This window comes from Musca domestica, unplaced genomic scaffold (assembly GCF_030504385.1).
Source record: "Musca domestica strain aabys unplaced genomic scaffold, Musca_domestica.polishedcontigs.V.1.1 1, whole genome shotgun sequence".
NCBI lineage: Eukaryota > Metazoa > Arthropoda > Insecta > Diptera > Muscidae > Musca > Musca domestica.
The window spans coordinates 29183795-29200805 of NW_026712114.1; the positions used below are offsets into that span (position 1 = coordinate 29183795).

The 17011-nt window shown below is 33.9% G+C and overlaps 2 protein-coding genes across 2 annotated transcripts; one reads left to right on the forward strand and one right to left on the reverse strand.

Annotated features, from left to right (window-relative positions):
- Positions 1–8994: 8994 nt before the first annotated feature.
- LOC101888556 (uncharacterized) lies at positions 8995–10342 on the reverse strand. Its single transcript, XM_005190941.4, has 3 exons — positions 9996–10342; positions 9451–9933; positions 8995–9383 (listed from the first exon to the last, which is right to left on the reverse strand). Exons 1-3 carry the CDS (start codon positions 10056–10058, stop codon positions 9045–9047), a joined length of 885 nt encoding a protein of 294 aa, XP_005190998.2. The 5' UTR covers positions 10059–10342; the 3' UTR covers positions 8995–9044.
- Positions 10343–14996: 4654 nt separating this feature from the next.
- Positions 14997–15863, forward strand: LOC101900451 (uncharacterized). The gene has a single exon (XM_005190924.4). The coding sequence runs from the start codon at positions 15092–15094 to the stop codon at positions 15494–15496; it is 405 nt and encodes a 134-aa protein (XP_005190981.1). The 5' UTR covers positions 14997–15091; the 3' UTR covers positions 15497–15863.
- Positions 15864–17011: the final 1148 nt, after the last annotated feature.

Consider the following 17011-nt stretch of genomic DNA (forward strand, 5'->3'; position numbering starts at 1 on the left):
CTGATCTTGTGTTACCAAAAATTCTTGTGCGTGTAAAATTTGAAGAGCGTTTTGTTTTTCAAAATCTTGAACCCTGTGTGGGGGAGGTACCGGAAGGAATGTCCCGATCTCTACCATTTTTATAACAGGTCTTGTGTTGATGGAAATATTGAGATGTACAATGTCTGAATGGAAACGGATATTTATTTCGCGTTTTATGAGAATTCAAAATGTTGACCCTTTGTTTGAGAGGTACCAGAAGTAGTGGACCGATATATCCCATCTTCATGGCAGATCTTGTGTCAATAAAAATAATGAGTTGTGTGAAATGCGAAGATAACCGGATGCTAATTTCGGATTTTATAATTGTTGTTTACCCTTTTTGGGGGAGGTACCAGAAGAAATGGTCCGATATCTACCATCTTTATAACATATCTTGTGTTGATGATATAAAACCGCTGCATAGATTTTTCTGAAAATTTGCATGTATACTACAACATTGCCTGAAAGTAACATATGCTATGTAAATTTTTGAAATTCCACTTGGAACTGGAGATATAGCATCAGAATAGGAGTTAAAATTTTGATTTTATATTAGATGCACCAAACAAGCTATGTGACGGGAAAATAAATTGGCCAAATTATGTTGAAATCGGTTAAGATTTGGTTATGTCTCCCATATATTATTTTCGACCAATTTCAATTATTGTTACACCAAATACGATGTGTATGTTCAATTCCAATGAAATTTGGAATGTGCGACGGGATTTGATCAGAAAATAACTTTTTCAAATTATATTGAAGTCGGTACATATTTGGATATAGCTTCCTTGTATTTTTTCGGCCGATTTATTTAATGCACCAAACTCCAATATCAATGAAATGTGGAAGGTGTGACGGAATTTGGTGTAAAAGTAAATTGTATCAAATTAAATTTAAATCGTTACAGATAGGGATATGACTTTATTAAGAAGCATTGACCCGCCAACGCCTTTGCAATGGTATTAGGCTAACAGTAAAAAAGGACAAAACAATTTTTAAAGTTTAATAATAAATTTTGTACTTTGGACCAAATCGCATACTCCCTGTGAGAGTTATCGTGCGTACAAGTCAGACAGACAAACAGACAGACGGACGGACATCGACTCAAAATGTTCTGAAACGGAATTGGTCCTGGAGACCTGGGTTCTAAACCCGTTATTTTGATGAGGCGCGTTTTGGTCGTATGAAATGATAGCTATAATATCACAAAATATTACAGAAAATATAACATATGCATTGATTGCAATTTAACATACGAACACGCGGACCGACACACAATAATGATAAAATATTCTTTTTAAAGGATCAAGGTTGTAATTTCAAAATATATACACACTTTTTAAGTGTTGAGTTCAACACAGTACAAAATAATTTTAAATTCTTTAAAAACTCCATTCCATTCTAGTTTCGGAGTTTTTTTTTTTTATATGTAATCAAACTACCTTGTAGTGATTATATCATGTTAACATTCAGAATGCCCCAAATGGCAAACAACAAGAGGCCGATCATGTGATACCCTACAACATATGAGAAGGTCCATTTTGGAAGATTTCGTCTTTGAAATTATGTCATAGAGCACAGCCCACATATTACACTTAGCTTTTTGGCTAGGGACATTTGCCAATATTTACAAACTGCGTCGTGCTGTTAGCTGTTGTGGTCCATTTTACAGCTAAATATAATCCAATGCTCATCCAAAATGCTAGACTTCTTCCCTATCCTTAATTCGCTTACCATTCAAAATTCTGTGTCGATTTGTCTTAATTTTGTGATCAGGAAAATTTTTCTCTTTTTGTTTCATTTGAACCCCTAAATATTTTGCGATCATCTCATCTATATGATTTGCTTGTTTACGATATTTGGCTATATTCGTCAACGAAATCAGCATTAAAAAGCTAGAAGTTCGTCATTTGTGTATTTTGGACTCCGCCTGTAAGTTATTTTCAGCGTTTTGTAGAATGGAATTGTTGGTGTTTTTTTACACAAAAGTAGTGGGTCATTCTACCCGCTGTCCTAAACTCCAAATTAATGTGATATTTCGTGTGGTTTGGTTTATATTTGTGACCCTTATAACGGCTTCAAAATCAGGAACATTATTAGTTGTTGGCCCATTTCAACCCCTAAATATATTGCCGACATCTTTAAAAACAATAGGCCTAGCCCTTCTGAGCCTTGTGAAATTTTTCGTGAGGATTGGACGATAATTGAAATTTGTACATAATAACCCCAACCTGTGTTGAGTCACATTGAAAAATCGCATGCGGTAAAAAATATGAAAAAATATCAAAAAGTCTATATTAACATCATTATTGGCATCTTTTTATGCGATTTTTTTTATTCTTTTAGCCAAGAGGGCATTCTGAATTGTATATATATTTACTATCGGCATCTACGTAACGGTCAGAATTGACCTTTTCGTTTATTTGTGATTTCGCAGTGATTAAAAATATTCACGGTTTAATGAAAATTTGACTTTTATATAACACAACTGTTATGGTCTATTTCTCCCACTAAATATTATCCGATGACCATCAAAATTAGAAGGCTCCTGTCTACAACTAAGCTCTAGCCCCATGCTTACTTCCGCTTCGATTGGTCTATAATTGCGAGCAACTGCAAAATTAGGAAATTTTTCAGTTTTTGATCCATTTCAACCCCTAAATATTATCTCCAAATCAATATGCTTCTATTCTGACCATAAACCAATCTCCATTTTCAATTTCGTGAGGATCGGACCATAATTGCGACCTGTAGCGTGATTTCAAATTAACATGGACGGACGGATATGCATAGCTAGATCGACTCAGCTCGGCGAGATAGGAAGATCCATACATACTTTCCTATTTGAGAAACCAATATTTCGAAGTGTTACAAAATTTTTGGCCCAATCAAACTTATAAAACCCCCAACACATAGTATTGTAGGGTATAAAAACACTGCCACTATCAAAAAATTATTTCATGTTTATCTACTATTTCCCCCAAAATTATAATTATTTATCAAACTCAAACCCATGACAACCTACGTTTAATGCTACAGAACAGGACAGCATGTGCATATTAGTTGGCAATGGATATAAAATAAATTTGTTTTTAATTTTTGAGATTTGCTTGTTAAGTCAACAAAGTCATATGTATATAAGCTTATTTGGTTTTTTTTTTTTTTTTTGATATTTTTATGATATTTTTATGTTTTATGATGAAAAAAAAACATTGTAGAACATCATATGAAACTATTTTTTTGTCATAAAAATTGTTATCATTTTTTTTTTTTTTTTTGAATTACAACAATCATGAGCATCCCTCAAAAAATGCACGCATGTAATATATCATAAATATTTGAAAACATACATGTACAACATATTCTTGTTCCGCTTGTAGGAAGAACGCTCAATACCATAGTTGTTCAACTATTACTAAAAATATTGTAAAATTGTTTCATGTTCATAAAAATGTCAACAATACAAGTAGCAACAACTAACTGCAAATAAATACCAAATTCAAAACAAGTGTTATTGACTTTTTATGACACTCAATAAATAAGCAATCAAACAAATTCATAGCTTTTGTTGATGATCGTCAACGGTGCTTTGGCTAATGCCAGACACGTTTTTGAAGTGAATCATCCAAGCTCAAATGCGGCAAGGTGTTCGATTGTTTGTTTCGAAAAAATGACGCATTTTTCGAAAGACCGTCAGTCTGATTAGACGACCATAATGTTATCCCACGCCATTGTCTTTGAACAAATAGTTTTTGCTCTGCATTCATATTTTGCGTTGCTACATTTATGGTCTGAACGATTGTTTATTTTGAAATCTAACAAATTTGTATTTTGTACAAATGGATATTTTAAATAAACATTTTTTTGTCAAATGTGATATTTAGAAAATTCCTTGTCACGATGCAGTCACAGTGCATTGAAATCATTTTTTATTAAAAAAAACTCCATTTAATTAAACAATTATATTTGTAGCGGCTAAATCAAAAACAGGTTCTGCCAAATTATTCTATTAATTGCAAGCATGTAATATTTACAACTGATATACTTTTCTAAATTTGTATTGATAAATAAACACAATTTCTATATTTTAGTCTAGTCTTATTATCTTCCTAATTAACTAATTACATTTCAAATGACAAAAATGCAACTTTGACGACATTTCCCATAAATGGAAAATGTAGTTATTTAAACTACATATTATTAAGCCCATGAGTATTAAATAATTATGGAAACTAGATTATGTTATCCTACACATTTTCCTATTTTTATTATTAGATGTTTGTCTTAGATTGTAATTAGCAAGTAGACGAAAATAATCGGTGTTATTTTTTTAAATCAAAATATATAATTTTATAAAAAATATGTTTAGAAGATGGCGGTATATTAAATTTGCCACTCGGTTTGTGACACTTAGAAATATTCGTCTTAGAGCCACAAAATATTTATGTTCTATATATTCATAAAATTTGAAATCGATTTATAGATGTTCGTTTATCTATTCCACCATATGGGATGAATTTGGAAATTTTCAAAAAAAAAAAAACAAATTTGTGAAAAATTCTATTAAAATCTTAAAAATACCGAATATAGAAAGGCAACTTTTTTCATAGACTGTAGTACCCATTACGAAGTGCAAATACGAAATTTAAAACACTTCCGTAGAAAATGTAGTTAAAATCATCAAAATACCAAATATAGGGAGGCACCGATATTCGGGGGCTATACCAAGACCTGGACCTGCATAGACAATTTTCTGTTAAAGGCTGTAGCAACTATTAGGAACTTCAAAAACGATAATTGAAACAATTCCAGTGGATAATGTCGCTGACATCAACAAAATACCGAATATAGGGAGTTACTGTTATTTTGGGGGCTACACGAAGATGTGGACCTGCATAGGTAATTTTCCGTCACAGGCTGTAGTGCCCATTACGAAGTGCAAATACGGAATTTGAAACAATTCCCGAGAATAATGTTGCTAGAATCATCATTATTCATCATTATCATCATTAAGAATTTCAAATACGATATTTGAAACGATTCCGGTGAATAATGTCGTTGAAATCAGAAAAATACCGAATATAGGGAGGTACAGTTATATGGGGGCTATACGAAAACCCTGACCTGCATAGACAATTTTCTGTCATTAATTGTAATTCCCATTAGGAACTTCAAATACAATATTTGAAACAATTTCGTTGAATAATGTCACAAAAATCATCAAAATGCCGAACATAGGAAGATATAGTTATATGAATCCTAAACCCAAACGTGAACTTATATACCCCAAAAGTCCTGCAGACGAAACACAAACTTGAGTAACATTTTATCAACCTACTTCAATTCGTTCAGAACTTTAGATAACGTCAGCTCTGGATTTTTTGATTTGCTCGATTTAACTTGCCAGTGAAAAATACTCTCTAGCGGGAGCACTCGAAGACCATGAGTTTTACAATAAGTTTACTCTCTATTTCTTGTGGAAGAGCATTTATTCAAATAGTTTTATTTTTAATTTTTCGCTGATTTGTATGTGTGCTGTAGCAATTCGCTTTTGATATTGCTTTATACTGGAAGGTGGAGGATTTGGTACAAAAGTTATGAAGAGAAAACACCAAATACAAACAAGCACAATATAAAAGCTAGCTCGGTTTCGATCGTATATTTATGAGCAACAACAACAACAACACCAGCATATGTTTTGTTGGTACAGATTGGTTGCAATTCTCTTCAGCGTATTTGTTTTTGTTTCGTTTGCAGGTGAGAGTGGAGAGCATTGGAGCTATGATGAATGATGAAAATAGAGCATAATCCATTCTATTGTTTACTACTCGCAACAATACTCCCGCTCGAATTCGAGCGAGCACATTATAATAGCTAGCTCGGTTTCGACCGTATATATATGAGCAACATCATATGTTTTGTTGGTACAGATTGGCGGCAATTCTCTTCAGCGTATTTGTTTTTGTTTCGTTTGCAGGTGTGCGATGCATTCGAGCGATAATAAATGATGAAAATAGAGCATAATCCACTCTTTTGTTTACTACTCGCAACAATACTCCCGCTCGAATTCGAGCAAGTTTCACTCTACTTGAATTCGAGCGAGCATTTCCGACTGCTGCCTTTTAAACGTATTTTGAAACAAAGTGCAAAACATTTTCAAAATAGGTCCCCTATTTGGTATAGGCCCTATATTGCGATTCCTCCCGATATTAAATATTTCCACAATCTCCAGCTGAATTATTATGAAAAATTGTTAATATTAATCCACATTTTGACATAAGCTTAATGTTGGAGAAACTACCTATTTTAGAGGATCTTAAGGACCTATTTTTCCTATATATGGATATTTTGAAGATTATGACCCTATCTTTTAACAGAATGAACTACAATTCCGTATTTTTATGGGTGAAATCAATATTTTCGACCAAGTTCCGTTCGCTAGAAATACATTGCATGTTTTGCAGTCGGGCAATTTCTGTTTAAGTTTTTTAAGTTTCTGGTCCCTTAGCCTTGTACGGGATTAATGATTTGTTTTTATACCCTACAACACTATGTGTTGGGGGTATTATAAGTTTGATTGGACCAAAAATTATGTAACACCTCGAAATATTGGTTTCCCACATAGGAAAGTATATATGGATGTTCCTATCTCGCCGAGATGAGTCGATCTAGCTATATATGTCCGTCTGTCCATGTTAATTTGTAATCACTCTACAGGTCGTAATTATGACCCGATCTTCACGAAATTGAAAATGGAGGTGGGGATGGGGCCAGAATAGAAGCCTATTGCTTTTGGAGATGATCGCATAATATTTAGGGGTTGAAATGGACCAAAAACAGAAAAAAAAATCCTGATCACACAATTGAAGCCAATCGACACGCCAGAGACGAGAGTTAAGAACAGGGAAGAATTCTAGCATTTTGAATAACTATTTGATTATATTTAGCTGTAAAATGAACAACAACAGCTAACTGCACGACGAAGTACGTAAATATTGGGCAAATATTTTCAATTTAACATTGTTATACATTATATATTTTTATTTTGTGTTAAATATTTGGACGTAGATGTTGATATTATGCACCAAATAAATATAGATGCAACCAATTAATTAGCACGTCTGAAGGCGTTAGTTTGTCCGAGTTTAACCGAATTTAACTAACAATTTAATACCGTTTAAACATTTGACCATTTAGGGAATTTCCTTTTTTTCTCCAAAAACCGTCGTCTGTTTTCTACCACAATTATTGAGTGTTGATGGCCCGTCTGTTGGTTTGTGTTAAAATTGACAAATTCCCCCCAAAAACACACAAATGTTTTAAATTCATATTTGTCGTTTGAAATACAAATCGCTGGTGTTGCAATACGCCTAGACATTGAGACAAAACAACACAACCGATCTTGGGCATAAAAGGAAATTTCATCTCGACAATAAAATCTGATTTTATTTTGAATTTTTTTTTGCAAAGTTTTCAAATTTATATGTAGGTGGATAATAAGAGCTGCTGCTGTTGTTGGTGTGTTGCTGGCAGGCGGTGTGGAATTTAACAAGCTTTAATGCCGTAGTTTACAGGCAATTATCAGTTAGAAGTGGTCGTTGGTGCTAGTAACTAGTTCTAGGTGTGTAATGTAGGGGAGTGTTCAACAACAACAAAGTCAAACGCCACAATTTTTACATTTTTTGTTTTAAATTTTATTGAATGAAAGCAAAAAATGTCGCAAAATAGCATCAACTTTTGGAATAAGTTAAGATTTGTTCGAATCGGTCACCTTTGGCACGAGATATGGCCTTCAAACGCCCAATGAAACCGTCACCCGCTGCCCGAATGTTGCGCTGCGGTATTTTGGCCCATTCCCGGCGAAGTGCTTGTTTGAGGTAATCGACACTTTGGTATTTTTTAGTGCCAACCTTGCTTTTAAAAATACTCCACACACAAAAGTCCAACGGATTAGTATTCTGAGATTTTGAAGGTCATTGTGCCTTGTAAATAAAGCGAAGAACCTAGTTTTGTAAACATTCTTGTATGGCGCATGTTGAGTGCGATTGTGCTGAGTCCTGCTGGAATGTCCAAAGTCAGCGACCAAAATGTTTGTGCCCAAGGCTTTAATACACCCTCTAGAATATTTCGGCGTTTATTCGAGCGGACAGTGACAATCGGCTGGTATGTCGGCCCACACCATCACCATAGCCGGCGCTTGAGTTCCGGTGGCCAACCGAAGGCTAAAATTTTCAGCTGACCTCTTTGGCAAGTAAACACGATAATTTTGTTTGTTTACAAACTGCTGGACAACGAATATTTTCTCATCGGAGAAAACCAAGTTCGGGAGTTCACCACTTTCGGCCAAGCGAAGCAACTCTTTAGCTCTTTTGAGTCTATTTTCTTTCTGTTGCGGTGTAAGTTCTTGCACTTTTTGGAATTTCAATGGCTTTACCCTGAGCTCATTTTTCAATATTTGCCGAATGGAATATTGCGATATGTTCAACTCACAAGCCATTTTTGGTCACTGCGATGTGGGTTTCGATCAAATTTTTCAAATGTTTTCTTCCGTCCATTTTTTGACGGCGGGCTACGCTACTAGTATGACGGTAACGAGCGATGGTACGAGACACGAAAGATTTATTCACATTTAAATGCTGGAGTGTTCTAACGATAGCCACTTGTAGTTTTCCAGCCATTACGAATAACTTTTTTTTTTCTGGAAAATTCTCAACAAAATGCTTTTGTACGCTTGTAAACATTATAATGAGCTGTCCCTGAAATAATTATAACAGCTGCCCGACAAGTGGCAGTCTGAAGTTGGTTGCAGTTTTTTCATCAATATATATTCTATAGATTCTGTGATACTCGGTTTGTAGATCAAAACTCCAAAAGAGATTTAGCTTCTTACACAAGACATTTATATGCTAAAATAAACGTAATAAACCCACTATTTGTTAAAAAGATGTTTTACTTTGTGAAATAAATTACAAATTAAATTCTGCATTCTGCTTTTATTAATGAAACATAAAAGAAATATTCGTTTACAAATCCCAAATATCAAAAGTTAAACATTCTCCCGTCTCGTTGCGACCAAAAAATGGATTCGCCATTTTTGTACCATTGGGATCAATCATCGATGCAGGAATAATGAGAACTTCCTCACAGTATCCTTCACAGTCGGGATTTTCATCCACCGTCTCATTAAGGCAGAGATCAATAAGATTGGCGGCACTCCGGATATTGGAAATGGTACTGTTTTGAACTGAAAAGCTGCATTCATGGGCTTGCTTTACATAAACATTAGCTGAGCCTTTAGCCAGTTCCAATTGGGCGGAGAATGTCCTTTGGTTATCCACGGTATAGACATTTGAAGCAGACACCTTAAAGAAAAAAATGGGGTGTGTTTAATTTCGTATAAAGTTTCAAATTATTTTTCCCATAACTCACCACATCAGCCAAACACTGGACATAATTAAGGGGGTTGGATGCATTGAATTTGCTACGGCAATTGGTAACACCTTTTTCAAAGGTGCCGACATAATAGGTGCTTAAAGTCTGATTGGTGGAGACCATAGAGTTGATCAACGAATTTAGTTGCCCTCGACCCGTAAGCATGCAACGTTCCACTTCACTTTCGGCTGCTGTCTCGGATGGTATCAAGTTTTTATATTTCTCAACACATTCTCGACTAAAATCACTCAACACTGTAAGGGGCATTAACATTTCATTGGCTCGCGAAATTTCCCCCACAAGTAATTTTTGCTGAACGCCAATTGCATTTATGCGATTTAAATAGACGTCTCGAAACGATTCAATTTGTAGCGAATAATACCAAATGTGAAAATCATTTTGTTGTCTCACAACTTCGATATATTCATCGTTACGTATAAATGAACTATTTTGAGTGTTATAGTAATTTATTAGACCAGTCTGGAAATATAAATTGAGATTTGAGTAATACCTTCGGCGGATGAGGACAATATTCAACTAACATTTTGTTGAGCTTTTGCGGCGACCAATATTATCGTAAATGTAAAAATTATTTTTAGGAACATTTTTTGCTTTGTTTCGCACTTTCATTTGAATTGCCACTAACTGTTCTTTAAATGTAGCATTGCACTGAATTTTATATCTAATAATTAAATTTTATTGAGCCTCTCATCAACTTTAAGTACTTTTTGTTTTTGTAACTTGTTAATTTTTGTAATTTTCTTTTCTACCGCTATAAACTTTTTTACTTGGAAAAGTTGTTTAATAAAATAAATATTATTTTTCTTTTCTCAATATTAGTCACCGGACACCGTACTTCTTCATACCATCAACGGACTACAACTGTAAACATTTGGTTTAATTTGTTTGCTTCCAATGCGGGGAGTTTTTCACATTTGACAAACTGATATGGGGTTCTTATCAACAAGAGATAATATAATTTCGCATAAATGTTTATAATTTTCAAACATAGAGGCTATTTTGATTAGAATTAAAATTTATTATTTTCATAAGATTGTTTTGCATTTTGGAAAACACCATTGCAAAAATGTTTATCAAACAATTTATAGATATATCAAAATAAAATTTTAAGCGCCAGTTGGCAAGTCTTTAAAAAAATTCAAAAATATTCGAAAATAATTAAATAATCACAAGAACATTTATACATCGGCCAACACAAAGCTGAAAACAATCCTGAATGTATGAATTCAGAAAGAAAACAGTTGTTGTATTCTTTAAATACACAGAAAACAAGATAAAAAACTGCAACAAAGTAAAAACGCCATGAATTTTACATTTGTTGTTAAATTTTATTGAATTAAAGCATAAAATGTCGGAATAAAAGCATAAAATGTCGGAAATAGCATCAAATTTTAGAATAAGTTTAGATTTGTTCGAATTGGTCACCTGTGGCATGAATTATGGCCTTCAAACGGCCAACGAAAACGTCACACGCTGCCCGAATGTTGCGCTGCGGTATTTTGGTCCATTCCCGGCGAAGCGCTTGCTTGATGTGATTGACACTTTGGTATTTTTTAATGTCAACTTTGTTTTCCAAAATACTCCAGACACAATTGTCCAACGGATTGGTTTTCGGCGATTTTGGTGGCCAATGTGCTCTGGAAATGAAGCGATCAACCATTCTTGAGTGGCGCGTGCTGAGTGCGATCATGCTGCGTCCTGTTGGAATGTCCAAGGTCTGCGGCGATAATATTCGTCATTAATACGAGCGGAGAGCGACCATCGGCTGTAATGGCGGCCCAAACCATCACCATGACCGGCGCTTGAGTTCTGGTGGCCAACCGAAGATCACATTTTTAGCTGACCTCTTTGTTTGTTTACAAACTGCTGGAAACGAATGTTTTCTCATTGGTGAAAACCAAAGTCGTCAGTTCACCAATTTCGGCCAAGCGAAGTAATTTTATTTCTGTTGCGGTGTAAGTTCTTGCATTTTTGGTATTTGAATGGCTTACCCCGAACTCATTTATCAATATTTGTCGAATGGAATATTGCGGTATGTCCAACTGACGGTCACTGCGACGCGAGTTTCAATCAAGTCGCTTCTTTACATTTCGAACCATTTCTGCTGATGTTTCTGTTTTGTTCCGTACACTTCCTTCACGTGGGGCTACACTACCAGTATCACGATAACGAGCGATGGTACGAGAGCAAAAGACACTTGTGGTTTTCCAGCAAAATATAAAGAAATCACACTATCACGCTTGAATTCCATCTCGAATAACTTTGTTACTGGAATATTCTCAATAAAATGCTTTTGTACGCTTATAAACTATATAATGAGGTGTCACTAGAATAATTTTAACAGTTGTCGGTAGAATGGCTTAGAAATGACAGCAGTCTAAAGTTGGTTGCAGCTTTTTTTTTTTAATGTCGAATTTAGTGAAAATTGATGTTTTTGTTTTCTTCCGTCCACTTCCTTGACGTGGGGCTAAACTACCAGTATCACTGTAACGAGCGATGGTACGAGACACAACAGATTTATTCACATTTGAATGCTGGAGTGCTCTAACGATAGCCACTTGCGATTTTCCAGCAAAATATAAAGAAATCACACTATAACGCTTGAATTTCATCACCAATAACTTTGTTACGGTAATATTCTCACCAAAATGATTTTGTATATTTTTGGAATAATTTTAACAGCTGTCGGACGAATGGCTTAGAAATGACAATACTGAATTTATATATATATATGAGAGCTATAGCTATATCTTACCAAATTTTCACTAAATTCGACATATTTGTCTATACGCTAAATTCAGTAGTATTTGCCAACATACACATATACAGGGTGAGACGAAAAAAACTGCAACCAACTTTAGACTGCTGTCATTTCTAAGGCATACGTCCGACAGCTGTTAAAATTATTCCAGTGACAGCTCATTTTATACTGTAGTTTAGCGTATATAGTTTAGTTTAGCATATATATATATATATCATATACATCCCAAAAACTTATTTTGGATACAGCCCCTTTTTACATTCTAGTCTTATTTGAAGTAAGTTGTGCATCAAATGTGTAATATCAGCCGATGTCAATGTCAAATTTGGCGCAAAAATAAATTCAGGTATATGTGCTTCAACGCTTTCCCAAGTGGAAATTAAGAACAAAGTATAGCCACCATATGTTGATTCTATCCTATTTCAAATTTATAGCACTTAAAATCAATAACACGCAGTCAATAAGCACCACATAAATTCCCAATAAAAACTTTGATTTGTTACATTTAGCTCTACAAGATATGCATAGTGCTATAGGATACTATAAAGACGGACCGCCCGACTTTTTTTCTGTTCTGTACTGGTTTATGTTACAATTTTTCGTTTCCATTTTTGACCGTTAAATTTAAATATTTCGAAATTGAGTCTAAATCTAGCAAAAAACCTCACAACAAAACATTCAAATATATTTTATTATAATCTCTGAGCAAAAGAAATCTGTAACTACGGAATAGAGCATCTCTAATTGCTCTTGATTTTATGTTTAAAGTGTTATGGAATAAATAAAAATAAATATTTAAATATATATTTCTCATTGTTTCGTTGATATTTTCCAACTTCTTCAGCAGTATTTATTAGATAATTCTGAGGACTTTAAAAATATAAATCACTTTGGGTTTTTATAATATTCATTAAGAAAAGATCCTAAAGTTTCCCTTTGACGAATTGAATTTGTTTTGCAGAAACATAACTCAACAAGTAAAAAAGCAGCAAGGTTCAGCCGGCATGCCGAACTTTTTATACCCTCCACCATTTTGAAGAAACTTGAAAAATTCCGTCGGAAAATACCGCTCAAATGAATACCATTATTTGGGTGCTATACGAAGACGTGGTCCTGCATAAGTAATTTGTCTCATAGGCTGTAGTAACTGTTTCGAACTTTATATACGAAATTTGAAACAATTCCGATGAATAACATCGAAAAAATCATCAAAATACCGAATATCGAGAGAAACCGTTATGTAGGGGATTTATGATATAGTGGACCCATATAGACAATTCACTTCCAGGGAGTAATGTACTCACAAGAAACTCCTTTTGTGAATTTAAAGGCAATTCTATTGAAAATTTTGGCTTAAATCATCAAAATACCGAATATGGGGGGAATATCGTTATATGGGGGCTATACGATATCGTGGACCGATATAGATAATTCTCTTCCAGGGGATAAAGTACTCACAAAGAACTCCTTGTGTAGAATTTCAGAAAATTACATTGAAAATGTTGCTAAAATCATCAAAATACCGAATATGGGGGCTATAAGATATCGTGGAACGATAAGCCATCTTCGAACTTGACCTGCCTGCAGACAAAAGACAGATCTATGCAAAATTTTAGCTTCCTATATTAATTAGTTTTGACTGTAGTGTGATTACAACAGACGGACGGTCGGACAGGGCTAAATTGTTTTAGAATTTTACGCTGATCAGGAATATATGTATATCAATCTACAATTATTATTTCGATGGCTTACAAACGAAATGACGAACTTAATATACCCTCCATACTAAGTATGTTGGAGGTTATACAAATTTTTAAATTGGGTGGACTACTTTGTAATATGTTCGGTTTTTTCCTGTGGCTTTCTATGACTTCCCTGATACTTTTAATAGAAGTATTTGTCTGATATGAGAACACCTTATAATCATATTAGAGACCTTAAAGTCTTACGTATAATTGTTGAATGTTATGATGGTGTTGCCACAAGGAGAACAGTTTAGACTATGTCGAGTACTCCCGACCGACATGTGTCATCTTCGAACTCGACATGAGATTGATAAAAAGTTTAATAAAGTTCAATAAAACCAAATCAAGACAATCAAGTCGAACGGTGTCGCTCTACCGACTTCATATTTTCTGCAACAAATTCCTTCCAAAGGGTTCTTTTTATGGCCTTTAAACCCAAACGAAACTATTTTCGAATAATTAATTCTATTCATAGTCTAGATTCTTGCATTTAAAAGACTTAAATTATCAAATAATTAAGCTTTTGAAAGTTTTTTTAAAATATTAAAAAATATATTAAAATATTCAAGAAAGAATATTCATGACGTAAGAAGTAACACGACTCCAGACGCCACTCTTCGTACAAGCTGGTATTGTTCCAACAGCACCAGACAATTTGCGCCAAGAACACAATACAGACCATCAGAAAAAAAAAACAAATCAAAGCTCACAATGCTGAAATCAAAACAATCAAAGCTGCGGAGGTGAGCAGTAACAGCAGCAGCAGTAACGCTCATATAACGTCATCGTTATATATTTTGCTATAACGTTAATATATTATTAATTTATTTTGTTTGTTTGATGTTTACAGCAAAAAAAGTGGTTAAGCCACTATTCCGCCGGTTTTAAGTAAGGAAACAAAAGCACGAAAGAAAGCAGCAGAAAAAACAGACGCCTAATTATATTTTTATTTTATATGCCAAGCTCCGACGTTTCAAAATTGTCAGTATAGCTTAGATGTTCAAAGTGATCGGTTCGTAGTGAAGAGAAAAAAAAATAATAAAAACAAAAATTTAAATAAATTTCAAAAAAAAAAAATTGAAGTAGAATTTGAAATAAACAAAGAAAAAAGATGCCTTTGAAAAAGAAAGACGATTACATACCCATCAAGTGTGAGGGTTGGAATGGCAAGTTCGTGTATGGCCCTGGCACCACAAACAATGTCTCCAAAATTCGTCGCCACAATCAAAATGTAACGGATACCCAAAATTTCTATGGCTATTGCAACGAACCAATTATCTTGCCCACCGCCTGGGATGGCACCTTCAAGAAAAGTGATGAGGTGCGCATTCAACAGGAACGTAATCGTTCGGATGATTCCAAATATTTCCAATACAATACCGAACCCACAATCTTGCCCACATCGTGGAACGGGGAATTTGTCCAGGATCCCAACGATGTGCGCATCAAACCCGAACGCAACTTCTCCGATGTACGTGATTATGCCGAGGCCAATCGTTTTCGTGTTGTCAACTAAGTGAAAAAATTTTGAAAATTATCTCTTAAAAATGTAAAGGAGTTTATCCTAATGGAGTGAAAGGACTTGAATGGAATGTACGAATGGTCGTACTAAGCACCAGCTGTTTTTTTTTTCTTCTTTTTCTTCTACATCTCCCACTTAACTTTGGTTAACCTAACTCGTTTGTTATGGTTTTTGTTAACTTTTCTACTTCGTAGACAGATAGATCATCTCTAGTTTTAACAATCATGACGTAGTTTTAAGTGTCACTTTTATTTTGTTTATTTATGAAACCATTAAAAAATATATCTACACACCACACACAGACACACAATGATTACGTAATAAAAACACAAAAATGTTAAATAAAAAAAAATCAAAACAATTTATTTTTATTATTATTTGTCGTACATTGATTTCAAATCTATTTCACATTCATTCGCAATTATTGAGTGGGTTGACAACTTTTTATTGATCTATACCGTGGGTTATACTTTTATTTTTTGGAAGTGGGGTTGGGTGGCAATGAAGATTGTTTAATTAAAAGTGATATGTTTACGACATCTAAATTGGAATCTATATATATAAATGTAAGTTGTGTTAGTTACTACGCTTATAACTTAAGAACCGCTGGATTAATTTTAACGATTCACACAAATTCGGAGTTGTCTACTCTCCGAAAAGGATAATATCCAAAAAAATCGCGTAAAAATGTGATATATTAACATTTTCATTTTGACTTTTCAAATGTACAATAGTAATGTTTTATTGTGCATGATTTTTTTCCATTTTGACTTACTTTTTTCTAATGTACATTTGTAGTGTTTTTTTTATATTTTATTTTTGAATTCGAATATTTATACCAATTTATTTAATTGACTTGATTTCTTGAGAACTGAAATTGATGGCGGGTTACATGGAAGTGTAGTAGCGAATTATGTGGTGGCGAAACGGAATAGATGATATCGAAATAATTTAACGCGGTCACACCAAAGTTAAAAGATAATTACTTTTTCTAAATCGCTGAAAAATCATGAAAAAGAGATCTCATTGCAAAAATCAAAAAAACATTTTCAATGGAATCGAATTTTAAAGTAATAGTACATTCCATTGACAAACTTTGTAAGGAAGGATCTTAAAACATTTGCTGTAAAAAATCAGCGAAAAAGTTGAAGACTTTTTCAATTTGTTATTCTTTTTTTTGTCAATTTTTTTTGTGAACAAAATAAAGAATAATTTTTCACTAAAAAAATTGAATAAGTGCGAAATAGGATGTTAACTGACATCTACCTTTCAACTCCAGGGCCTACATCGTGAGTTAGCTGGAAGATGCGAACACGTTTAAACAAACAAAAATGACCGAAAAAGCTTAATGGGGCTCATTTCAAAGCGTGACAATGATCCGTCCAATGAGAGCTCAAAATGCAAAATTCTTTGGGAGAATAATAAGTAATATACCAATATTGAAATAAAATGTGCAAAATAGTAGAGCGAATGGGACTTTTAGTAAGAAAAGGTTTTATATCCTTCGAG